Below are 27,347 nucleotides of genomic sequence, written 5' to 3'. Positions count from 1 at the left end.
TACTCTACCCTAATGAACGGTTAATGGTCTTTACTATGCATGCACCATCTAGCATATTTCAGATATATCCTTGAGTATCACTTTGTATACACATAGGAAATCAGAAGAGTGACTGCTTCCACTGCAGTGTATGCTCTATAATGACTCTGTCTGCATCTGAAGAAGCACCATATTCCCTACAATAGAGCACTACTTGAGACCATTTACATTTACGTCATTTAGCAGACGCTCTTATCCACAGCGACTTACAAATTGGTGCATTCACCTTATGATATCCAGTGGAACAACCACTTTACAATAGTACATCTATATCTTTCTTGGGGGGGAGGGTAGGGGGGGAGGGTTAGAAGGATTACTTAATCCTATCCCAGGTATTCCTTAAAGAGGTGGGGTTTCAGGTGTCTCCGGAATGTGGTGATTGACTCCGCTGTCCTGGCGTCGTGAGGGAGCTTGTTCCACCATTGGGGTGCCAGAGCAGCGAACAGTTTTGACTGGGCTGAGCGGGAACTGTGCTTCCGCAGAGGTAGGGAGGCGAGCAGGCCAGAGGTGGATGAACGCAGTGCCCTTCTTTGGGCGTAGGGACTGATCAGAGCCTGAAGGTACGGAGGTACTGAGGAGACCAGTCCTGGCCATGGTCAAAAGTAGTGCACTATATGTAGGGAATAGCATGTCATTTCGGACCCAGCCTCTATCCATTTGAATTAGTTCACGTACGCATTTGAGCCACCTGTCACGCCCTGATCTGTTTCACCTGTCCTTGTGCTTGTCTCCACCCCCTCAGGTGTCGCCCATCTCTCCCACTTATCCTCTGGGTATTTATACCTGTGTTTTCTGTCTGTCTGTGCCAGTTCGTCTTGTTTGTCAAGCTTACCAGCATTTGTCCTGTCAGCTCCTGTCTTTCCCAGCCTATATTTTTCTCGTCCTCCTGGTTGTTGACCCTTGCCTGTCCTAACCCTGTACCCGCCCGCCTGACCACTCTGCCTGTCCCTGACCCTGCCTGCCGTCCTGTACCTTTGTTCCTACTCTGGATTATCGACCCCTGCCTGCCTTGACCTGTCGTTTGCCTGCCCCTGTTGTTACAATAAACATTGTTACCTCACACAGTCTGCACTTGGTCTTACCTTGATCCCTGATACCACCAAACCATTCTCCAAGGCAGTACGCCCACTTGGGTCACTTACCCCCTTTCCTTTGAACAGATCTGAAGCAGCCCTAGCCAATGTTTTTTTTCTGCTCAACTTCATTATTCTTGGTACTATAAGGCAAGCTATTTACACCAGACAAAAGAGTGAGACAACACAAACCTCCACAAGTTAGCTGCATACATCCAAACACGTTTAGAAAAATAAAGATTGCTTAGTAGGATTCATACTGACGTGTGGATTTTAAGGGGGCTTAGAGGTGTTCATTTTCATGACAAATGAATCTGTCTTTGAAAATTCTGCATACCCGGCATTATTGCAGTCTTTCTGACTGATTTCATATCAGATACTCACTTCTTAGTGGAGTAAGGGTTCCCTGACGTGGGCATGGAGTGGGAGAGCATGAAGTCATTGGTGCTATTCATTGGTCTGGGAGGCCTGTAGTGCAGGAGACAAACATGATCATGTTCAAACAGCCATCATCATATGGAAGAGAAGCAACTGTCGCATAACTCTGTGTGTGTGTGTGTGTGTGTGTGTGTGTGTGTGTGTGTGTGTGTGTGTGTGTGTGTGTGTGTGTGTGTGTGTGTGTGTGTGTGTGTGTGTGTGTGTGTGTGTGTGTGTGTGTGTGTCGAGATCTTAGAGGGCCGAAAGAGCATTGAATGGGGCTGGGGAGTCGGGACACAATAGCTGCAGTTTCTGATTGTGACACGTCACATAAAGAATGTGTGGGTGTGGATTTCCTCCTCACTCATCCGAAGGTCATTAACTCCTCATAATCTTATTGTTTACATGACCTAAAAAGGTATTCACATGTGGCGCAAAGGAGGGACGGGATAATTGATGCAGAAACCTGTAGTGAACTGCACACAAGTTGGTTGTACTAAAATTAAGGTGCCACTTTGAGGAACTACAGGGCATAGTATATAAGGCTTGACCCTGGAGGATTAACATGATCTGATTAAACAACAGACAAAAGAATATGGCACTAGCTACTAGTAATATAATACTGTCACGTCCTGACCAGGTAAAAGGGTCATTTGCCATAGTAGAATGGTCAGGGCGTGGCAGGGGGGTTGTTTTGTGTGTTTTGGGGTTTGTTGGTTTCTAGGGGAATGTGTTCTAGTTTTCGTTTTCTATGTTTCGTTTTCCAGGTTTGGCCGAGTATGGTTTCCAATCAGAGGCAGGTGTCTTTCGTTGTCTCTGATTGGAAGCCATACTTAGGCAGCCTGTTTTTCTTTGGGTTTTGTGGGTGGTTGTTTTCCGTATTAGTCTGTGTACCTTACGGAACTGTTTTGTCGTTTGGTTATTTTGTTCAAGTGTTCTCTTTAAATAAACGACGATGAGCACTATACACGCTGTGCCTTGGTCTGTTCAAAACGACGCCTGTGACAAATACACTACCTTCTATAGTACTTGAGTTGATCTAATTAAAAGGAATAGCAGCATATTCTACATATTCTAGCAAGTATTCAAAGCAAACTTACCAAGTGTCTCTATTTTGCAGCAAGAAAAGAACAAAGAGATTTGTTACAATCACCCATGCATGCACTTCAACGGCCACAGTGAGTGGTACAACTGAATTCACTTTCACATGAAAATAATCTACGTAGGTGTCAAAATCAATATTTGTCTCAGATTCTCAGCCCTTAGAATGCATTGCCACTCTTTTCCACACTACAGATTAGACATCTGACTAGGGTTGCTAAATTCTTGGAACTTTCAATAAATTCCCTGGTTTTACAGAAATCCTGGTTGGAGGCTTACATTTCCTGCTTATTCTCTCCTGATTCCGGGTATCTTCAAACAGGGATTTCGGGAAAACCAGGACATTTACTGAAAGTTCCCGGAATTTAGCAACCCTACATTTGACTTGGCTTAGCTGTTAAGGGTTGGAAAAGTAATGCATCAAAGATATACTGTAGCACTACAAGACCTTGGCTTCATATTGTCATTGTTGATTTCCAGAACACACACAAAGAAAAATGGAGCAAAGATGAAACATCTGTTTTACCAATTGTGGTTATTACTTTGGGGATACAGGGCTGTAGTATGGGATTATGGGATGGATCTGAAATTGACTGGAATTTAAAAGGATGACTGTGGTCTTGAATACAAGTGATACTGTATGAATAGAATAGCCCCATACTTACACAATGTGGGCTAGGTTCAGAGGTTTTTCTGGCATGTCAGGAAACATGGGGTGTAAAGGTTCTCTGCTGGATGCACAGCTCAGTGACTTGCTGAGAGCATTAGATAACTTCTTAGCAGGCGATTTCTGGGAGAAACACAAACATATGCTATGTATGATTTCAGAGGGCAAGAAGAGGTACTTAAAGCAGAGTAATTACTTTCAAAATATAATATAGGATGAGATGCCACTGACCAAAATGTCACAGCACAAACAGTACAATCCATATCTAAAATGCATTTCTCCACTGCCCATCCATATCATTTAAATGTATCTGGCCACATGTAGAACATCAGAGATCAAGGGAAATACACTGCATGTAATATTCATTGCCACAGGTAAGGGAATCAAATCACCATCTCATCATCATCCCCATAGTACTGTATTGTGTTGGGTGAAGCTGAGCAGAAATCGCTGGCTGGCTGGCGTCCCCCTTACCCATGACGTGTACTCCTTCATTTGGTGTTGGTTGCTATGGGAACCGCTGGCATGCCCCCTCCAGAAGCAGTCCTGACAGAGCTGGTAATTATGACATTGTTGGCAGCGGTAGCGGAAGCCCATTATACTCTCACTGTGGCAGTAGGAGCACTCGACCGGGTGGAACACTGCAGGGGCGGAGGGGGCAAGGTGGGGGGGCACACACACCAACATGTGCATGCATGTCCACATACACACATACCACAAAAGTTGTTAATACAAACACAAATTGGTTTGCAACTGATATCTTCATATAGGACAACAGCACTGGGATGTTTTGCAGGTCTCTCAGACAGCGTTCTTCAAATAAAGGAGGGTGTTCTGTGAATATCAGTGTGTGTGTGTGAGACTAATGACTAATTCTGTACCTTGTCAATCACGAGGGATTGGGCAGGGTGATGTGATGGTGGAAGTGAGTGTATGTATGTGTGTGTGTGTTTGAGCAAGTGTGTCTACTGTGTGGTGACTCAATGTGATGGTGTGAGACAAAATTCATACCCAGTGCTACCCAAGAACGTGTTAAATATGCCGTGGTAGCGGTGGTGGCTCACCATTCTCCACATTAGCCAAGCGATGCATGAGTGGTAACCACACCAGACACTGAGGAGGAGGATCTGACATCATCGTGTCCAGGAATGTGTTGAGGGAGACCTTTTTCTGTCGACATGCAGTAGAGGACAGGGTTACACATCACATACAGGTTATGCATATGGGGTAGCTAGTACTACAAAGAAATATAGTTTTATAAAGGATGTTTTATACACAATTACAACAGCCATCCAGTCTCTATACCTATAGTGTGTTATTCATTCATTCATTCATTGATTTACTTGAAAATGTATGTTAATTTTCAGTGTAGTTGGGGACTCTTACCTGCTGTGCAAAGCAGGTTCTTGTGGCTTGCTCAGTATAGCCAAAGGAAGGCCCCTCAAAAACAGTCATTGGCAATTTGAGAACCTCCCTCAGAAACTGGTCGAATTGGGAGTACACCATTATGCCACCAGGGTCTGATATCTGTGAAAAAATATCTGGGCAGAAAATGGGAGGGGAGGCATTACTGCAAAATATATATAAATAATTTATCAAATTAATTGTCAGCTGTCACCATTGTTAGCTAATTGCAGCATTAGACAGTGCAATCATGCTGTGTATTGCATTTACAAAGAACAAAAACAAATTAAAGCTGTGTAGCAATACACAGTAATTACCACAAAACATAAGCTAAAATACCCTAACCTTCCATTTACTTTCCCCATGAGTTGCTGCGGCTGTCTGATGCACTAGATTTGGCGGATTATGTAATAAACCCTATCCTTCAGATTATAAACAATGACTTCTCCCAGCAGTGGAGAGTTAAGGGCCACTGTTCTCTTTTTCATCTAGGAACAATAGTGCAGGCAGACAGACTTCAAGGAAAAAACCCACTGGAACCAAAATGTGTTGTATCACTAAATTCCTCGATAGAGAGACTTCACTGACTAAACACATTTTAAATTGTGCAGGATAACTATTAAGAAGTTAACAAAAAGCTAACATTGACAATTAACTCTCTGCAAATGGTTAATTCTCTCTCTAATGTATTATTCTTAACAAAGATGAACGGGTGAGCTTACATCTTAATTTATCCAAAATCTTTCCTCCGCAGATGGTTGCCAGGGCCATCTTCACAACAAAGACAGACATTTTTCCGAGGCCTTCCCTAAAAGAGGAAATGTGTTTAGTATTTGTATACTTGTATAATTTGAACAGGTCAAGAATATACAGTTTGAGAATAATACTTGCAATGATTTAAACATTTTAACATTAAAATGATACTTCAGGATTTTATCTAGTTCCCCAGAGTCAGATTAACTCGTCAATACCATTTTTATATCTCTGCGTGCAGTTTGGATGAAGTTGCTAACTAGCGTTAGCATAATTGCTAACTACAATATATAAACAAAAGTACGTGGACAACCCTTCAAATTTGTGGATTCAGCTATATCAGCCACACCCGTTGCTGACAGGTGTATAAAATCGAGCACACAGCCATGCAATATCTATAGACAAACATACTGAAGAGCGCAGTAACTTTCAACCTGGCACAGTTTTAGGATTATATATATATATATATATATATATATATATATATATATATATATATATATATATATATATATATATATATATTAAATCGTCTGTCCTTGGTTCCAAACTTCCTCTGGAAGCAACATCAGCACAAGAACTGTTCGTCGGGAGCTTCATGAAATGGGTTTCCATGGCAGAGCACCCCACACAAGCCTAAGATCACCATGCGCAATGCCAAGCGAAGGGCTGGAGTGGTGTAAAGCTCGCAGCCATTGGACTCTGGAGCAGTGGAAACGTGTTCTATGAAGTGATGAATTACGCTTCACAATCTGACAGTCCAATGACAAATCTGGGTTAGGCAGATGCCAGGAGAACACTACCTGCCCCAATGCATAGTGGCAACTGTAAAGTTTGGTGGGAGGAGGAATAATGGTCTGGGATTGTTTTTCATGGTTTGGGCTAGGCCCCTTAGTTCCAGTGAAGGGAAATCTTAACGCTACAGCATAAAATGACATTCTAGATGATTCTATGCTTCCAACTTTGTGGCAACAGTTTGGGAAAGGCCCTTTCCTGTTTCAGCATGACAATGCCCCCGTGCACAAAGTCCATACAGAAATGGTTTATCGAGATCGGTGTGGAAGAACTTGACTGGCCTGTACAGAGCCCTGACCTCAACCCCATCGAACACCTTTGGGATGAATTGGAACGCTGACTGTGAGCCAGGCCTAATCACCCAGCATCATTGCCTGACCTCACTAATGCTCTTGTGGCTGAATGGAAGCAAGTCTCTATAGCAATGTTCCAACATCTAGTGGAAAGCCTTCCCAGAAGAGTGGAGGCTGTTATAGCAGCAAAGGGGGACCAACTCCATATTAATGCCCATCATTTTGGAATGAGATATTCGACGAGCAGCTGTCCACAAACTTTTGGTCATGTAGTGTAGCATTAGAGCAATGACTGGAAGTCTATGGTAACTGCTAGCATGCTAGTACATACCATAGACTTCCAGTCATTGCACTAACCGTAGTTAGCATTGGTTCACAAAACGATATTTAACTTCCTTCATACTGGATTCAGAGACATAAACATGGTATCCATGAGTTCATCTGACTCTGGGGAAGTAAATAAAGGGCTTCATTGCCAAAATCCTGAAGTATCCCTTTAAGTTGCTCTTATACCTGTGCAACCTGCCTGGGGCGGCAGGTAGCATAGTGGTTAGAGTGTTGGGCTGGTAACTGAAAGGTTGCTACATCAAATCCCTGAGCTGACAAGGTAAAAATCTGTTGTTCTGCCCCTGAACAAGGCAATTAACCCACTGTCCTAGGCTGTAAATAAGACTTTGTTCTTAACTGACTTGCTTAGTTAAATAAATAAAAAATAATGCTTAAAACAAGCAAAAAGGGCCCAATTGGATTTATCTTCACTATATAATTTTTATTGTTTACTTTCTCTTGTCTTTCATCAGAAGTAAAGATGAACCAATGGCACAAGAACATTGTAAGACCATTGCATCGTTATAACATCAGTCAGTCTGGACTTCCATTCTCCCATGAAAGACTGTGTGTACTGCTCTTTCGGCCCTCTGAGATCTCGAGACACACACACACACACACACACACACACACACACACACACACACACACACACACACACACACACACACACACACACACACACACACACACACACACACAGAAAAAAAACGTCCCATCATCATGCTCAGTGAACGTCCCACAGTAATGAGGGGATGGTGGATACTCACGGGTCATAGGCAGCCAGGAGAAAGTTGAGTAGCAGACTGATGGACTGTTCCACATTGATCTGGTGTGTGGTGGGCATGCGCTTGTTGAGCTGGTAGAAGATGGTCGATAGTATTGCTTCCAGGCGAGCCACAGTGAACTCTGTGTTGAGGTCCATGGTGTTCAGGCCGTTCTCTCTGAACGCCTCGATCACGTTCCAGATGTCCACCAAATGGACTGTAAAATAACAGAATGGAATAGAATCCAATAGAAATGCATGGACACTGTTCTCTTTTAGCAGTCATTTTTTAAAGACAACTTTATTAATATTACTATCAAACTATCAACTTTATTACTATCAAACACAGGATATCACACCATACTCACGACTATTACTATCAAACACAGGATATGACACCATACTCACTACTATAACTATCAAACACAGGATATGACACCATACTCACTACTATAACTATCAAACACAGGATATGACACCATACTCACTACTATAACTATCAAACACAGGATATCACACCATACTCACGACTATAACTATCAAACACAGGATATTCTACCATACTCACGACTATTACTATCAAACACAGGATATTCTACCATACTCACGACTATAACTATCAAACACAGGATATTCTACCATACTCACGACTATAACTATCAAACACAGGATATTCTACCATACTCACGACTATTACTATCAAACACAGGATATCACACCATACTCACGACTATTACTATCAAACATAGGATATTCTACCATACTCACGACTATAACCATCAAACACAGGATATTCTACCATACTCACGACTATTACTATCAAACACAGGATATCACACCATACTCACGACTATTACTATCAAACACAGGATATTCTACCATACTCACGACTATAACTATCAAACACAGGATATTCTACCATACTCACGACTATTACTATCAAACACAGGATATTCTACCATACTCACGACTATAACTATCAAACACAGGATATTCTACCATACTCACGACTATAACTATCAAACACAGGATATTCTACCATACTCACGACTATTACTATCAAACACAGGATATCACACCATACTCACGACTATTACTATCAAACATAGGATATTCTACCATACTCACGACTATAACTATCAAACACAGGATATTCTACCATACTCACGACTATTACTATCAAACACAGGATATCACACCATACTCACGACTATTACTATCAAACATAGGATATCACACCATACTCACGATTGCATTTCTTCTGAACGAATCTGAGTTTGGAAGCAGTTCTATACGTGGACAATCTTATGGAATCCAACTCTTGCGCCCCTGTAGGAAAAATACATTAATTGTGAAAGGCAATATGACAGACAGTAACACAGGAATGCTGCTGAGGATAGACTGTGCGGAGCTCTTGGGAGAAAAGTGTTGCTCATAGGCTATTCATGTGGACATTAACACTAGATGTCTGTCTAGTTTTCCCAATGAACGCTGTTCTTCTGTATAGGCCTATACTGGATGCTAACGATATTAATATTTTGTAGAAGTAGCCTAGTAAATGACTTGGTAAATGTCATTAATAACATTATTATGTATACTATAGTTATAATAGTTTGAATGTGTGTCTCTCTTTAGAGATGGCCCTGGACACTTACGCATCTCTGCGAACAGTTGTCGTCTCTCCGCCATGATGTCGCCACTCCTCCCACGATCTTCAATCATTCTGATCAGAAGGAGAGGAAAACAGACTGACTATTCATTAGTAATGACTTAGCAGGATTACACCTACTGGGCCATGACAGTTTACTTTCTAATAGTGATACCTTTGTAATGAATGAATGTGTGCAGCAAAAAATTGTGTGCAGCAAAATATAGTGCTTCCCAGGTAATCAATTTGCCACTAGAATACATGAATGTGACACTACTAACTCAACAACTTGTTAGTAGTTGTAGTATTATTCACATAGTAGTGCTACTGCTCAGCTGCAACTTCTATCATGTAATGTACGTCCTACGGTCCTACTGACTCGATGCATTTAGTGAGCTCTCAGTACAGAGTTAAACACACTATTCAACAAGCGCAACACTATCCCCTTGGCTATCACCACCATTACACTCTACATACTGTATCATCATCCACTTGATGTCACTATCCACACACTATTTTCTAAATTCACTTCCTTGCCTGAATCCGCACAGGATACTGTATCAGTAGTTCCTAGAGGCCATCACCAAACATCATCTGTAAAATTACTGACACTTAGGGTCATTCTTTTCATCAATGCTGAGCATTTTTGACCTCCTCACACTGCCCATCTTCACTTGAATAAATGGTGGCATGCATGACCAGTGTTTCCTCTATATTTATTTAAATTGTGGCCGCCACTCCAAAAAAAGATGATGTAAAATGTTTTCATTGTAAACTTAAACAACTAAAACCAGATATACTGTACAGTATGTAGAAAAAAGTATGGAGCTATGCATTTTTAAATAAGGTCATCTTTGAGAACTAACAAAACTGTCCAGTGTTTCCAGATTCCTATGAAATATGACCTATAATTACCTACAATATGAGTGAAATAGTTTTCCTTCCAAAAACTGGTAAAGTATGTTAAAAAGCAGATTTTCTATGTCGGAATGGTATGGGTGTACCCCAACAACAGAATGGTGTGGGCATATATTGGTCATTAAAAATATTAACACAGTAGACCACTGATTGGCCAGCTCATTCTCCCCAAGACCACTGATTGGCCAGTTTATCTTCCTCAGGAGTATGACATCATATTCTATAGCCTTAGTCACACTGCAGGACTTAATGCTCAAATCCGTTTTGTTTTTCAAATCCATTTTGGAATATCGACTGTCCAAATGGCAAATTACAAGTGACAAATGGGATTTGTGTGTGTTCAGACAACAGTTATTTGCTGACATGGCTACGCTAGTTGTCAGAGTAATGGCGGGTGTGTGCGCAGTGTTGTAAGCTGATTGGTGGTGGTGCTCGTGTTTCCTATCACTCAGAAGTTCTGTAGCAAACTAAGGTGACGACAATGCCTGCCATGGACGAGTCCCAGTTGCTTGAATGTTCAAAATCAAAGTATAAGAACACTTTTAAAGCCTCAAAGCATAAGATGATCCAACTTTCAAAATGAGTCATTTTTGTCTAGCCACAGCAGTCAAGTAGCTAGCTAGGTAGCTGTTTAGCTTTCTAGCACATTAACTAATTTGTTTGTAAACAATGAACAAGCTAGTTAGCTACCACATGTTCTTGTCAAACTGTCAACAGAGTAACTAGCAAGCAACAAGATATGCCAAATAACAGTCTAAAACCCACTTTAGGGCAAATAAATCAGATTTGACCATTCAGACACAAGCCGTATGGCCAAGAATCAAATTTGTATCTGATTTCAAAAGAACCTATGAAAGTGGTTTGAAATGTGGCTTGAAATATACAATTCCATGTGCTTTTTGGTTGTTCGGAATGCAGGAAAAAGAACAGATTCAAGTCGGATATGCCAAAAAATTGGATTTGAGTCACTTTAAACTGCCAATGTGAACAAGGCTTAAGAGGAAATAGCATGCATTTTTTAAACGGTCTGTTTGAGATACAAGTTTGAGATGGGGTTCGTCTCCAAGTTATGCTTTGGCCACAAATGCGAGTATAGGTCAACAACGTTATTTGGATATGAGTTAACAGAATATTAACTTTTAAAAGTTAGATTTTCACTGGACAGTTACTTCAAAAGTCCAAATGTGTAGAATTGCAGGAAATTAGCTTTAACTGAAAATGTTCTCTCAGCACCATGATTTTTTGTTGTTGTAGAATTACAGGAAACTAGCTTTAAAACTGTAAAATATTATCTCTGCCCCATGGTAATATGTGTAGAATTGCAGGAAATTAGCTTTAAAACAGCAAAAAACAGTCTGTGCAGCCAAGAGGGACTAGGGGAAATCCTAGGGGAAACACTGATGACAGATAAGTTCTTACTGGTTGACCTTCAGGACACAAAACAAATGTAAGTATGTAAACATAAGTCAGGCCATTGAAAAACTTGAGTGAGACAAGGAAGAGTGTTTCACAGGGGCAGGGGCAGAGTGGCAGAGCTAGCGAACGCTCACACCATGCCTCGCTGCACTGTCCAAGGCTGCACTGTCCAAGGGGTCCAAGTTTGTGGAGCAATGTTTTTCACCACCCTCTCGTCATGCATCTTCTCTTGAAGATCTAACAGGCACCATTCATGTTTGAATCAGGATTTGAATACATTGGAATTACAAATCGAATAAAACTAGAATAGAACTTGTCAATTATAAAATGAGAACAGAAATTATAAACAACTTTGACTCATTACACTCGTTCTACTAAAACTGGCCACTTTTCAACAAATAAGGCTTTAGAATTTATATAATTGAAAGGGATAAATATGCAAATATTATGCAGTGGCCTCAGGTTACATGCAGGAACTTCCAAATGTTTCATTACAAATTCTAATTCAAGGTACTGTATACAAACAAAAATGACAACAATTTTTCTGCACACAGATCCTTTTCTGCAGAGTTACGCCCTCTATGGTAACACTGGGTAAACTTGGTTAAAAAAATACTGCATTCACTAGACACTATATTTATACAATAAAGATGACTGTAAACAAAAATGATCTGTCTGTAATGTAGTTTTAGTTGAAGTAAGATACAACAATGTAAAACACTTTTCAGTTAATAATTAATGAATCATCCAAGAACAATCTACTGTAGATGTCTCATATACAGTAGTGCAGAAACACATAACTAACTAATAATAACATGTTAACATACTCAAACTCCCTTTTCATATCACAAAAGTAACAGAGACAAGTTCTTGTGCCAAGTATTTGACCTTACAAAGGCTATTTTTAAACTGTGAAATAAATAGCTAAGATTGACACAAACTACTATTCCCCTGGTGAAGATTGAAAACTACAAGCAACACAAATCAGGAGATGACAAACTTGTCAACGTTGAACGTACCCTTCAGAATGTACCATGTTCCTCTGTTTCCTTCTCCTTGTCTGTCTGTGTGCTACTCCAAAGGTTTGTCCTTCTTAACAACTGTAGAGTATAAAGCCCTCTCTACCAGGCAAGCACGACAACAAAAGCAGCCAGCCTCAGTTGGACGGTGGTTAGCTTAGCTACAGTCAGATATCTGAAATTAGAAACTGTCAGGACACAGCTTGTGCTGCTGCCTCTATCTTTAACTTCAAATGAGCAGGCTCCACATTCTTGTACAGATTTTCTGGCTCTCCAGTTGCAGTCCCTTCCAACCTCTCGCTTGGCGCCTGCCCAGCAAGCATTACTCTTGCTCTGTGCCAGTGTCAAATACACTCGCAGTATTAGAAAATAACTGCCCTGAAACGAGCAAATCATCGTACACCATAAACTAAACATTGCAGATGACTTGTAACTCTCCACCTCTGCCAGAATCAAACTGAGGCTATAAAGTCAGTTTCTCTCAGTGTTATTAAAATGATCACAATTATTGCTGCAGTGGATAGATAGACTCTCTTGCCCAGTTATTAACTGAGTTCCAGGCCCACTGAACCATTCCCTTATAAGTCCCTTATTTATATTATGGCTCTATTTTTACCACAGCCGAAGAAAGAAAAGCACAGGAGACTGTGGTGTTTTTCATTTATAGTCTTAAACTACTTGGATCAGGTTGTCATACAGTATTTCCGGGACACGAGCAGTTGCTTGAGTTGTGACCCTGCATTTCCCCATTGCAGACTGAGTCATAAGCTACATATTGCAGCTGTTCATGTATTTACTTTCATCCACTGATTGCCCAGTGTTATTTTTACATCATTAGAATATAATTGATGTTGGCATCTGATTTCCAACCACAGTGTAGAGCTGGGTGTAGAGCTGTCTACTTTGTTCAGTTATGAAGTTAACTGTATAGAAATCACCAATAACAACACCCATCACATATTGAAATTGTGTATTTATAGCAGCCTATATAGTCAGTTAATAAGAAGTCTAAACAGTCTTATGTTGTCTGTCTGGGAGTCTATTACACTGGACAGTGTACTGTCTCTGAGTTGCACCAGTCAGTTATCTGCTTATGGGGCCTCTGGCCTGGGCAGACAGCACTGAACTGGTACAACTCAGAGACATTGCAAAGAGGCCATGGGTCATTGCTCCACAAGACAAAAACTCATGAGTGTTCTTGACGTGTTTATGGTTGTTGTTCCTGAATAGAACTGTGTGGTTCCTGAACTGACACTGTGTTCCAACGTGAACTCCTTGGTGGAGGAAAAAAAAAAACTCTGATACTGGCAGCTTTACAGTGGTGATTAGTGAAGCTGCTTCAGGTAATCTCCGCAACAACAGAAACAACTGGATGGGTAGGAAATGTATGCGCTATATACCAAACTGTTGGTTAATGATGCCATTACAGTTTTACAACAAGCCATGATGGCCATGTCAATGACTAGATTATTTTATCTAGAATGGATCATGCTCAGCACTAGTGTATTTCAGAAAGAATTGAGAAACAGTATGATATTTCATTGTTTTTTGTCAAACACACATGGTGAGTGAAGAAAGGCAACAGATGACAGATTTATATGCACAACGATTGCAAAATAACCTGTATCCCTGTAACGACAGAAGCATCTCTACAAATGAGCGATATAACGGTGTCATTTTTACAACATCCAAATAGTCAATAGTTTAACCCTATTAATTGGCATGCATTTTGCCTCGTGATACATTTTTTTCTCGATCTCACTAGTTCCCACTACACAGTAACTTGGATTTTAAACGAGTGATAATGTCGTTTCACTACCGATGTAGCAGTGCATTTGTGCTGTCTATACTTACCAGGACATCGAGGCATGGTCATAAAACTGCATTGTTTACATCCAGGAATTGAACTGTCAGCCGTATCTATATATATGATTACGATTCATTTAGATCAATTCACCATTACACCTAGAACGCTGCTAATCCTGTTATTACTAACGCTTTTTGCAGTGGTGCTGTATTAGAAATGTTCGCGTAACGTTAGCACTACCCAACATTTGCTTCGAGTATGTGGCCTCTGCCGATGACGTAATGCGGAATCTCTTAACTTGCGTCAGTGTACTCTTAACAAATGTTGAAGTTGACAAAAGAAACATATAAACACGTAATGATTCAATCCACCATGACTACAATGCACAGGAAGTATACGTGCGTGTCTGGAAACAATCCCCATCAAATTGTTTTATTATTATCATTATAAATACACCAAACTAAAAGTTTGGGGAGACATAGAAATGTCCTTGTTTTTTAAATGAAAGCGCAATTTTTGTCCATTAAAATAACATCAAATTGATCAGAAATACAGACATTGTTAATGTTGTAAATGACTATTGTAGCCGGAAACGGCAGATTTTTTTATGGAATATATATGCTTACAGAGGCCCATTATCAGCAACCATCACTCCTGTGTTCCAATGGCACGTTGTGTTAGCTAATCCAAGTTTCTAATTTTAAAAGGCTAATTGATCATTTGAAAACCCTTTTGCAATTATGTTAGCACAGCTGAAAACTGTTGTTCTGATTAAAGAAGCAATAAAATTGCCCTTTTTTAAACTGGTTGAGTATCTGGAGCATCAGCATTTGTGGGTTCGATTACAGGCTCAAAACGGCCAGAAACAAAGACCTTTCTTCTGAACCTAGTCAGTTTATTCTTGTTCTGAGTTATGAAGGCTATTCCATGTGAGAAATTGCCAAGAAACTGAAGATCTCGAACAACGCTGTGTACTACTCCCTTCACAGAACAGCATAAACAGCGTAAACTGGCTCTAACCAGAATAGAAAGAGGAGTGGGAGGCCCCGGTGCACAACTGAGCAAGAGGACAAGTACATTAGAGTGTCTAGTTTGAGAAACAGACACCTCACAAATTCTCATCTGGCAGCTTCATTAAATAGTACACGCAAAACACCAGTCTCAACGTCAACAGTGATGAGGCAACTCCGGGATGCTGGCCTTCTAGGCAGAGTTGCAAATAAAAATCCATATCTCAGACTGGCCAATATAAATAAAAGATTAAGATGGGCAAAATAACACAGACACTGGACAGAAGAACTCTTCTCAAACTAGACACTCTAATGTACTTGTCCTCTTGCTCAGTTGTGCACTGGGGCCTCCCACTGACTGCTTCTTTAATCAGAACAACAGTTTTCAGCTGTGCTAACCTAACTGCAAAAGGGTTTTCTAATGATCAATTAGCGTTTAAAATGATAAACTTGGATTAGCTAACACAACGTGCCATTGGAACACAGGAGTGATGGTTGCTGGTAATGGGCCTCTGTACGCCTATGTAGATATAAACATAAAAAATCAGCCGTTTCCAGCTACACTAGTCATTTACAACATTAACGATGTCTACACTGTATGTCTGATCAATTTTATGTTATTTTAATGGACAATAAATGTGCTTTTCTTTCAAAAACAAGGACATTTCTATGTCAAGGGCATTGAAGATGAAACGTGGCTGGGTCTTTCAGCTTGACAATGATCCCAAACACACCGCCCGGGCAACGAAGGAGTGGCTTCGTAAGAAGCATTTCAAGGTCCTGGAGTGGCCTAGCCAGTCTCCAGATCTCAACCCCATAGAAAATCTTTGGAGGGAGTTGAAAGTCCGTGTTGCCCAGCAACAGCCCCAAAACATCACTGCTCTAGAGGAGATCTGCATGGAGGAATGGGCCAAAATACCAGCAACAGTGTGTGAAAACCTTGTGAAGACTTACAGAAAACGTTTGACCTGGTCATTGCCAACAAAGGGTATATAACAAAGTATTGAGATAAACTTTTGTTATTGACCAAATACTTATTTTCCACCATAATTTGCAAATAAATTCATAAAAAATCCTACAATGTGATTTTCTGGAATTTTTTCTCATTTTGTCTGTCATAGTTGACGTGTACCTATGATGAAAATTACAGGCCTCTCTCATCTTTTTAAGTGGGAGAACTTGCACAATATTGGTGGCTGACTAAATACTTTTTTGCCCCACTGTTGTCACGCCCTGACCAGGTGAACTCGGGTATTTTGGGTCAGGGTGTGTCATGTTGGGTATTTTTCCTTGGTTTGCTTTCTATGTTTGCGTTATAGCCTTGTGTTAGCTCTATGTGGGTTATTTCTATGTTGGGTTCTGTCGATTCCCAATCAGAGACAGCTGTCGCTAGTTGTCTCTGATTGGGATCACATTTAAGTTCCTTTTTCCCCACGCTGTTTGTGGGGTGTTGTCTCTTTGTTTGAGCAAGTTAACGTATCGGCCTTGTCTTGTTTTTGTGTACGTGTTTATTTCGGTGTAAGAATAAACATGTGTTCGCTCCCAGCTGCGTTTTGGTCCGCTTCCTCAGCACCCGACGACGATCGTTACAACTGTATATATATATAAATATATATACATGTAATGCTTTTCTTAGAGAAGTGGAGGAGTCAGGCGCAGGACACAGGGATAAAGGTAAACAAAACGTGTTTACTAAAATTATCCATTAATCTTCTCATCAAAATACATAGTTTGGAAAAAACACCTCCAACTACATAAAACAGACAAACAATCACCGACAAGACAAACAGGAAATGCAGAGGTTTAAATAATGAACATAATTAGGGAAAATCAAAACAGGTGTACACAATAAAGACAAAACCAAACAAACAGTGAAACATCGATCGGTGGCAACTAGTAAGCCGGTGAAGTCGACCGCCGAACGCCGCCCGAACAAGGAGAGGGGTCGACTTCGGCGGGAGTCGTGACAGTACCCCCCCCCCGACGCGCGGCTCCAGCAGCGCGCCGACACCGGCCTCGGGGACGACCCGGAGGACGAGGAGCAGGGCGATCCGGACGGAAGCGGTGAAAATCCTGGATTAACGACGGATCCAGGATGTCTTCCGCCGATACCCAGCTTCGCTCCTCCGGGCCGTACCCCTCCCACTCCACGAGGTACTGAAGGCCCCCCGCCCGACGTCTGGAGTCCATAATGGCTCGTACGGTATATGCCGGGGCCCCCTCGATGTCCAGAGGGGGCGGAGGAACCTCCCGTACCTCCGACTGCTGGAGCGGACCAGTCACCACCGGCCTGAGGAGAGACACATGGAACGAGGGGTTAATATGATAATCAGGGGGAAGTTGTAACCTATAACAAACCTCGTTCAATCTCCTCAGGACTTTAAATGGCCCCACAAACCGCGGACCCAGCTTCCAGCAGGGCAGGTGAAGGGGCAGGTTTCGGGTCGAGAGCCAGACCCGATCCCCCGGTGCATAAACCGGGGCCTCACTGCGGTGGCTGTCGGCACTCGCCTTTTGCCGCCTGATGGCTCGTTGAAGACGTACATGGGCAGCGTTCCATGTCTCCTCCGAGTGCCGAAACCATTCATCCACCGCAGGAGCCTCGATCTGGCTCTGATGCCATGGTGCCAGGACCGGCTGATACCCTAGCACACGCTGAAAAGGGGTAAGGTTAGTGGAAGAGTGGCGTAGGGAATTTTGGGCCATCCACGCCCAAGGGATAAATGATGCCCACTCTCCCGGCCGGTCCTGGCAATAGGACCGCAGAAACCTACCCACCTCTTGGTTGACTCTTTCCACATGCCCGTTACTCTCGGGGTGGAACCCTGAGGTAAGACTGACCGAGACCCCCAGGCGTTCCATAAACGCCCTCCAGACTCTAGACGTAAATTGGGGACCCCGATCAGACTATATCCTCAGGCACCCCGTAGTGCCGGAATACATGGGTGAATAGGGCCTCCGCAGTCTGTAGGGCCGTAGGGAGACCGGGCAAAGGAAGGAGACGGCAGGACTTAGAAAACCGATCCACAACGACCAGGATCGTGGTGTTACCCCGTGACGGGGGAAGATCCGTCACGAAATCCACCGATAGGTGTGACCACGGTCATTGCGGAACGGGAAGGGGTTGTAATTTCCCTCTGGGCAGATGTCTAGGTGCCTTGCACTGTGCGCATACCGAACAGGAGGAGACATAAACCCTCATGTCCTTGGCTAACGTGGGCCACCAGTACTTCCCCGTAAGGCAGCGCACCGTCCGACCTATACCAGGATGACCAGAGGAGGGTGATGTGTGGGCCCAACAGATCAAACGATCGCGAACATCAAACGGCACGTACACGCGCCCAACGGGACACTGGGAGGGAGTGGGTTCTGCACGTGACGCCCGTTCGATGTCCGCGTCCACCTCCCATACCACCGGTGCCACCAGGCATGAGGCTGGAATTATGGGAGTGGGCTCTGTGGACCGCTCCTCTGTATCATACAGCCGGGACAGTGCGTCTGCCTTGACGTTCTGGGAACCTGGTTTATAGGAAAGAGTGAAAGAAAAGCGTGTGAAAAACATAGCCCACCTAGCCTGGCGAGGGTTCAGTCTCCTCGCTGCCCGAATATACTCCAGATTTCGGTGGTCAGTCCAAATGAGGAAAGGGTGTCTAGCCCCCTCAAGCCAATGTCTCCACGCTTTCAGAGCCCCGACAACAGCTAACAACTCCCTATCCCCCACGTCATAGTTTCGCTCCGCCGGGCTGAGCTTCTTCGAAAAGAAAGCACAGGGGCGGAGTTTTGGTGGGTTACCCGAGCGCTGAGATAGCACAGCCCCTATTCCAGCCCCTATTCCAGCCTCGGATGCATCCACCTCAACTATGAACGCTAAGGAGGGATCAGGATGCGCCAGCACTGGAGCCGTGGTAAACAGAGCCTTCAGGTTACCAAAAGCTCTGTCCGCCTCAGCCGACCACCGCAACCGCACCGGTCCCCCCTTCAGTAAGGAGGTAATGGGAGCTGGCACCTGGCCAAAGCCCCGGATAAACCTCCAGTACTAGTTGGTAAACCCTAAAAACCGCTGCACCTCCTTTACCGTGGTTGGAGTTGGCCAATTACGCACGGCTGAAATGCGGTCAGTCTCCATCTCCACCCCTGACGCAGACAAACGGTACCCAAGGAAGGAGACGGACTGTTGAAAGAACAGACATTTCTCCGCCTTGACATAAAGGTCATGCTCCAACAGTCGACCAAGCACCGTACGCACAAGGGACACATGCTCAGTGCGGGTGGTGGAGTATATGAGAATATCATCTATATACACCACTACACCCCGCCCGTGCAGGTCCCTGAAGATCTCATCCACAAATGATTGGAAGACGGATGGAGCATTCATTAACCCATACGGCATGACGAGGTACTCATAGTGCCCAGATGTAGTGCTAAATGCCGTCTTCCACTCATCCCCTACCCTGATACGCACCAGGTTGTACGCGCTCCTGAGGTCCAATTTTGTGAAGAAGCGCGCCCCAAGCAATGACTCTGTCATACTGGCGATCAGAGGTAGCGGGTAACTGTATTTCACAGTAATCTGGTTCAAACCTCGATAGTCAATGCACGGGCGTAAACCTCCATCCTTTTTCTTCACAAAAAATAAGCTCGAGGAGACAGGTGAAATGGAGGGCCGAATGTATCCCTGTCCCAGAGATTCAGCGACATATGTTTCCATAGCCGCCGTCTCCTCCTGTGACAGAGGATACACGTGACTCCTGGGAAGTGCAGCACCCTCCAGGAGATTTATCGCACAATCCCCCGGTCGATGGGGTGGTAATTGAGTCGCCTTGATTTTACAGAAGGCGATTGCCAAATCGGCATATTCGGGAGGAATGTGCATGGTGGAAACCTGGTTTGGACTTTCCACCGTAGTGGCACCTAAGGAAACACCTAAACACCTCCCTGAACACTGACAGGACCATCCCTTGAGAACCCTCTGTTGCCACGAAATAATAGGATCATGAGAAGCCAACCAGGGAAGCCCCAACACAACGGGAAACGCAGGAGCGTCAATCAGAAAGAGACTAATACTCTCTTCATGACTCTCCTGCGTCACCATAGCAATGGGAACTGTGACCTCCCTAATCAGCCCAGACCCCAAAGGACGACTATCTATGGCATGTATAGGGAAGGGAACATCAACGGGAACAATAGGAATCCCTAATCTATTGGCCAAAGACCGATCTATAAAGTTCCCAGCTGCGCCTGAATCTACTAGCGCCTTATGCTGGGAATGCGGGGAAAACCCGGAAAGCTTATAGATAACCACGTAAGCAACAGGGGGGTCTGGGTGAGTCGTGTGCCTACTCACCTGAGATGAACCACCAGTGTTCCGCCTACCACCTCGACTACCTGGAAAACCTCCCCAGCACCGACCAGCAGTGTGTCCTCTGCGGTCACCTCTGGTGCATGGAACGGTTTCCCCTCCGGTCTCCCTAGTACCAGCCCCGCCCAACTCCATCGGTGTTGGGTCTAAGGGACTGGAGGATGGAACCAACGGACCCCGATCCGGACGTCCGCGGGAGGCCAGCAGGTTATCCAGCTGGATCGATAAGTCCACCAGCTGGTCCAGGTGGAGGGTGGTGTCCCTGCATGCTAGCTCCCTACGAACATCCTCTCGCAAACCACACTTGTAGTGATCGATCAGGGCCCGCTCATTCCATCCTGCACCAGCCGCCAGAGTTCTAAAATCCAGTGCAAACTCCCGAGCGCTCCTCATCTCCTGCTTTAAATGGAACAAGCGCTCTCCCGCCGCTTTTCCTTCTGGTGGATGATCAACTACTGCCCGAAAGCGGCGGTAGAAGTCCTCGTAGTTATCCCGAGTCGGGTCTTCCACCTCCCAGATGGCGTTGGCCCACTCTAGGGCTTTACCAGTCAAACAGGAGATGAGGGCGCTCACTCTCTCGCGTCCCGAGGGCGGCGGCCGGACAGCCGCCAGGTAGAGCTCCAGCTGGAGTAGGAACCCCTGACACCCGGCAGCTGCTCCGTCATACGCTCCCGGGAGCGAGAGCCGAATCCCACCGGATCCAGACGGCGGTTGGATAGTTAAGATCCAGAGGTGTGCTGGGCGGTGGTGTGGCTGGGTCGACGGGACATGCTTTCCTCTCCACTCTCTCCATGGTCAGCAGCACGCAATCCATGGCAGTCATTAGATCCTGGATCATATTCGCCTGCTGCTGAACGCGCTCCTCTATATGACTAGGAGAACTGGCTGCTCCTGCTGACTCCATTTCAGGTCGGTGATTCTGTAATGCTTTTCTTAGAGAAGTGGAGGAGTCAGGCGCAGGACACAGGGATAAAGGTAAACAAAACGTGTTTACTAAAATTATCCATTAATCTTCTCATCAAAATACATAGTTTGGAAAAAACACCTCCAACTACATAAAACAGACAAACAATCACCGACAAGACAAACAGGAAATGCAGAGGTTTAAATAATGAACATAATTAGGGAAAATCAAAACAGGTGTACACAATAAAGACAAAACCAAACGAACAGTGAAACATCGATCGGTGGCAACTAGTAAGCCGGTGAAGTCGACCGCCGAACGCCGCCCGAACAAGGAGAGGGGTCGACTTCGGCAGGAGTCGTGACAATACAGTACCAGTCAAAAGTTTGGACACACCTACTCATTCAAGGGTTTTTCTTTATTTTTACTATTTTCTACATTGTAGAATAATAGTGAAGACATCAAAACTATGAAATAACACATATAGAATCAGGGAGTAACCAAAAAAAGTGTTAAACAAATCAAAAAATATTTTATATTTGAGATTCTTCAAAGTAGCCTCCCTTTGCCTTGATGGCAGCTTTGCACACTCTTGGCACACTCTTTTGTTGTTGTTGTTGTTGAAATGGTGAGTACTGATGAGAGAAATCTGCATATCACATCAAAATCAGATAAGAACAGAAATAGCAGCTTGGTTTATGTTCATCAGTGGCCACTGTCAGAGTAAGCTTTGCCTCTTTTTTAAAAGACAGAACATCCCCCTCAGATACACAGATAGAGAGGATGCAAAGGACAACAACATTGTGTTTTCCTCTGAAAGACCTGGTTATAGTGGTTCTGTTTGTCTTCTTTGATTGGTTGCAGGTGTGACTCTGGATGCACCTCCACCTGGGGTGTATTCACTAGAACCCTAATCCTAATTCTTACCCTGACCATAACCCTTACCTAACTTCACCCTAACCTTAACCCTTACCTTAACCGTTTAAAATCAAATCAAAATCAAATCAAATCAAATTGTATTTGTCACATACACATGGTTAGCAGATGTTTATGCGAGTGTAGCTAAATGCTTGTGCTTCTAGTTCCGACAATGCAGTAATATCTAACGAGTAATCTAACCTAACAATTTCAAAACAATTACCTTATACACACAAGTGTAAAGGAATGAATAAGAATATGTACATAAAAAAATATATGAATGAGTGATGGTATAAAACGGCATAGGCAAGATGCAGTGGGCATAGGCAATTTGCAGTTTACATTATAACTTCAATAGGGTGATGTCAGAGTTGGGTCCACGTATAGACTTTTCTGTATTCATTAGGAACCAAACGAAAGCCAACAGAAGCAAACAGAATCAAACAAGGAAACAAGGAGGGACCTACCTGAATTTGTCCAATAGAAACTCTCGTTTTCGTTGCAAAACGTTTTCCGTTTGGAGTAAACAATTTCCATTGCAAAACGTTTTGCAACTGTTTTGTTGGCTTGCAACTGTTTGCTATGGTGTTCTTCTAAATGAAGTTTGCTCCTTGAGATAGTGGCAAACTTCAGTCACATTTGATAATCCTTTTCCAGTCTCTCTGCTTGTAAAGTGGTAATTGTATGTATTCTCAGTACAACTTGTAGTACAGAACACAGTGTGTATTTACTGATGTGTTTAATCAGGTTTTCTGGACATGACACTGGGATCAATTTTTGGTCCGGTTCTTTTCACTATTTACATCAACAATATTGGTTTATCTGTACAAAATAAATACAAATGAACCTGTATGCAGATGACACTGTGATGTATGCTAGTGCCCCCGCAGCTGACCAGGCTCTGTCAGAGCGTGAATCTGCCTTTATTACCTTACAGAAAGCCTTTGTTGAACTGAAATTGGTACTTAGTGCAGGTAAAACCAAGTATATGTTATTTTCCAAATCAAGTAAACATGTATCTGATGATTTATGCATGGGTACTTTGGATGGTGCCTTCATTGATCGCCCTGCTTATAAATATCTGGGTATCTGGATTGACGAAAAGCTATCTTTTAAAAAGCATGTTGATGAGTTAGTTAAGAAATTAATCATTAAAATAGGCTTCTTCTATAGTAACAGGTCCTGTCTTTTCTTAAATAGTAGGAAACAAATAATTTAGTCAACATTAATTCTGGTTATTATTATATGGCGATATCGTCTATATGAATGCTATATTGAAGCCATTTGAAGCATTTTATTATAACGCATTGCGCTTTATTACGGCCGATAGGTTCAGTGCACATAATTATGTTTTGTATCAGAAAGTAGGCTGGTCCTCCTTGAAGTCTCGTAGATCGATGCATTGCAGTATTCTTGTCTATAAAGCCCTCTTGCATAAACTTCTACCATATCTTACCTCATTGTTAACCTTCAAACATAAGTTACCAGACTCAGGGATGGAAAACCCTGGAGATCCTTTCAATCTCCACTGAGTTAGGTATATCTGCTTTTAGTTTTTTTGCGCCCCTCATATGGAATGAACTCCAAAAGTCCTTAAAGTTGGTGGAGTTGGTGCCTGTAGGTCAATTCCAGCTTGGTCTTATAGACCAGACATAACATAGTAAATGTACATCCGGGATACTCAAAATAGTATGATATTTTAAGTTTGGTATGGTTACATAAGACAATTGGTTACTTAAGCCAAAACCTAAAGTAGGGTGGTTGGGTGGATGTATAACACAAATGTCTAGTTACCCAAAGGTTGTGAGTTCGAATCTCATCATGGACAACTTTTGCATTTGAGCTAATTAACAACTGGGTGGGCGTATAACACAAACGTCTAACAACCCAAAGGTTGTGAGTTCAAATCTCATCATGGACAACTTTTGCATTCGAGCTAATTAGCAACTGGGTGGGCGTATAACACAAACGTCTAACAACCCAAAGGTTGTGAGTTTGAATCTCATCACGGACAACTTTAGCATTTTAGCTAATTAGCTACTTTTCAACTACTTACTACTCTTTAGCTACTTTGCAACTACTTAGCATGTTAGCTAACCCTTCCCCTAACCCTAACCTTAACCCTTTTAGCTAATCCTTCCCCTAACCCTAACCTTAACCTTTTAGCTAACCCTAACCCTTTAACCTAACTCCTAAACTTAGCCCAAATGTCTAAGATTTACGTACAGAATAACACAAAATGCTCTGAGACCAGGTTTCCAATTTAGGCAGATGTTAGAGGGCCTCTGCTTCAGCACAGGAACCGGTACATCAAGTCACCAACAGGCTCCTGAACAGCTTCTATCCCCAAGCCATAAGACTGCTAAATAGCTAACAAAATGGCTACACGAACTTTTTTCACCTTTATTTAACCAGGTAGGTCAATTGAGAACAAGTTCTCATTTACAACTGCAGCCTGGTCAAGATAAAGCAAAGCAGTGCGACACACAATAGAGTTACACGTGGGATTGTTGACCCTTGTATTTTATTCTCTATGCACACTCACAGGACTCTACACACTCATGCACACTGACACTCCAACACACACACAAAACACACTTAATTTGCTCACGTGCATGTTACCCACACACACACTTCATTTGCTCACACACACGCACACACACTCACATACAATCATCATAAACGCTGCTGCTACTTTGTTTATCATATATCCTGATGTCTATTACTCCAGTATCCCTGCAATGGGATTGGAACTGACCCTGTATATAGCTTACTTACTTATTGTGTTCTTCTTATTTCTTTGTATGTGTGTGTTTTTGTTCTGCCTTATGTTATTTTTAGTACTACATTGATTGTTACGTGCCTCCTAAGAGAGGTAGGTGCAAGAGTCAGGAGCAGGGGTGCAAGGATTTCCAGAAGCACAAACGTTTATTAGAACGTCCCAAACACGACAACAACAGGTGGGGAAACACACCCAACGAAGTCGCCACACACAGGGAAATAAACGTAGCACATGGAGGAGAAACCTCTACTCCTAAATAAACTACAACGGTACAACACGACCGTGAGGAAAAAAAACCTGTGGCGCAAACACGCACCCCTAGCAGAGCAACAACAGCACATAATCCCGCACAAAGAATAGCAGGCAGAGGGGGTTAATAAACCCACCGAAATTAACTAATAGGACACAGGTGTAAAACAAAACAGACAGACACAAACGAAAAGGAAAAATGAATCGGTGGCAGCTAGTAGGCCGGCGACGACGACCGCCGAGCACCGCCCGAACAGGGAGAGGAGCCACCTTCGGTGGAAGTCGATTGATTACTGCATTGTTGGGTTTAGAAAGGCATTTCATTGTACTTGAGCACGACAACTTGAAACTTTACTGAAGAATGTGTTTGTTTCATATGGTTGTTTTGCTTTTCATCTTTTGTCCCACTGGGCACACACTGGTTGAATCAACGTTGTTTCCACGTCATTTCAAGGAAATTATGTTGAACCAACGTGGAATAGACGTTGAATTGACATCTGTGCCAGTGAGGTGTAATTGATGTGTTTATAGATATGTATAGTGTAATTGTTGTTTATTGATGTGTTCATGCAGAGCTCATGTGCGAAAGAGACCGCGGTCTCAGCATGACTCCCTGCTTAAATGAAGGTTAAAAAACAACCTAAATAATAAATGGTGGCTGTGTCGAGTGGAGTGGACTTGAGACAGCTGAGGCAGCAGGGGTATGTATTGTGTTTAATAGCTTACTGTTTTTTGGGGGGGAGATTGAGAGAGAGTGCAGTTTTATGCACGTAACACTTTAATCTATTAGACCTTTGATATTGAATCCCTGTTGAATATTGTGTTTGCTGTGTTGCACTGAAAATCAGTTTGCTGAGCTTCAACTTAAAATTTGCTGTGTTTTGTTTCAGGCCTTTGTTAAACTGTAAATTACCTTTGGTGACATCCAAATTACGCCTGCCCAGTAACTGGCGTACTGTACCATATTTGTAATAAAATCTATATATTTTGTGATAGTCCTGTCTTCCATACCAGTATCCAGTTAAGGTCTTATTGACCCTGCCCTATCCTAGAACCTGTCTCACAGATCTAAGAATAGTAGGCATATAATGTCTGCTCCTTATTTTGTTTAACTTCTAGAGCATTCAATTGTGCTTTAAGTGGAAATGGCATTGATTGCCAGTAGGAAGTGACATTTATTGTGTTGGTATCTCATCAATTAATGATCAACAAACAGATCATTTTTATGTTGTACTTGTAATGAATGCATGTGCAATTGCTTCTTAAGCACAAATGTGATGCCCCATTGTCCTTTCATTCATAGGCCAACTTGTTTCATGACTCATTTCTACAACAAGCCTTACTTACCCTAGTATAATTACATTTGCTATTCCTCTAGTCAGACACACAGTTTTACTGGGAAACTTCCTGCAACGTATCATCCTAAAATGTTGTTATAGTGTCTCAAAATGTCTAGACTTTAGCCTAACCTTGGTGAAAACGTTCCTCTGAATTAATACAATGCATAATATGTCCCTCTAACTTAGATGGCAGACGAGCAATGCCTGTGCCATGCAAACGGCCTCGAGAAGCCGTGAAAAACTACAAAAGGGGTTATTATTTGTCATTTTATAAAGTACAGTGAACAAACCTCTGCTACTGCTCTTGAATGCAGCCCTTTGCTTGTTGCTTAGCAACCATGT

At 42.8% G+C, this 27,347-nt stretch overlaps 1 protein-coding gene across 7 annotated transcripts in view; it reads right to left on the bottom strand.

The window, feature by feature from the left end:
- Positions 1 to 14,726, bottom strand: part of LOC106569131 (dystrobrevin alpha) — a 37,586-nt gene extending 22,860 nt beyond the window's left edge. For 4 of the 7 annotated variants that reach the window (XR_001320442.2, XR_001320445.2, XM_014140132.2 and 1 more), the window contains exons 1-11: positions 12,637 to 12,919; positions 9,291 to 9,358; positions 8,884 to 8,964; positions 7,640 to 7,853; positions 5,424 to 5,509; positions 4,684 to 4,838; positions 4,362 to 4,467; positions 3,772 to 3,938; positions 3,296 to 3,420; positions 2,630 to 2,638; positions 1,497 to 1,580 (exon numbers count right to left, since the gene is read on the bottom strand). Coding sequence is in view for 2 of the 7 variants with exons in the window: in XM_014140132.2 (XP_013995607.1) it covers positions 1,497 to 1,580; positions 2,630 to 2,638; positions 3,296 to 3,420; positions 3,772 to 3,938; positions 4,362 to 4,467; positions 4,684 to 4,838; positions 5,424 to 5,509; positions 7,640 to 7,853; positions 8,884 to 8,964; positions 9,291 to 9,358; positions 12,637 to 12,653 (1,112 nt within the window). In the remaining 5 variants the exon portion in view is untranslated. Of the gene's footprint in view, positions 1 to 1,496; positions 1,581 to 2,629; positions 2,639 to 3,295; positions 3,421 to 3,771; positions 3,939 to 4,361; positions 4,468 to 4,683; positions 4,839 to 5,423; positions 5,510 to 7,639; positions 7,854 to 8,883; positions 8,965 to 9,290; positions 9,359 to 12,636; positions 12,920 to 14,490 lie in introns of those variants that run through there. The other 3 variants (XR_001320443.2, XR_001320446.2, XR_001320444.2) reach the window with 2 other exon arrangements.
- Positions 14,727 to 27,347: the final 12,621 nt, after the last annotated feature.

The sequence above is a fragment of the Salmo salar genome, chromosome ssa14, assembly GCF_905237065.1.
Source record: "Salmo salar chromosome ssa14, Ssal_v3.1, whole genome shotgun sequence".
In the NCBI taxonomy this organism is placed as follows: Eukaryota; Metazoa; Chordata; class Actinopteri; order Salmoniformes; family Salmonidae; genus Salmo; species Salmo salar.
Note: the sequence above shows the minus strand (reverse complement) of the source record. Positions and strands in the feature narration are given on the sequence as shown.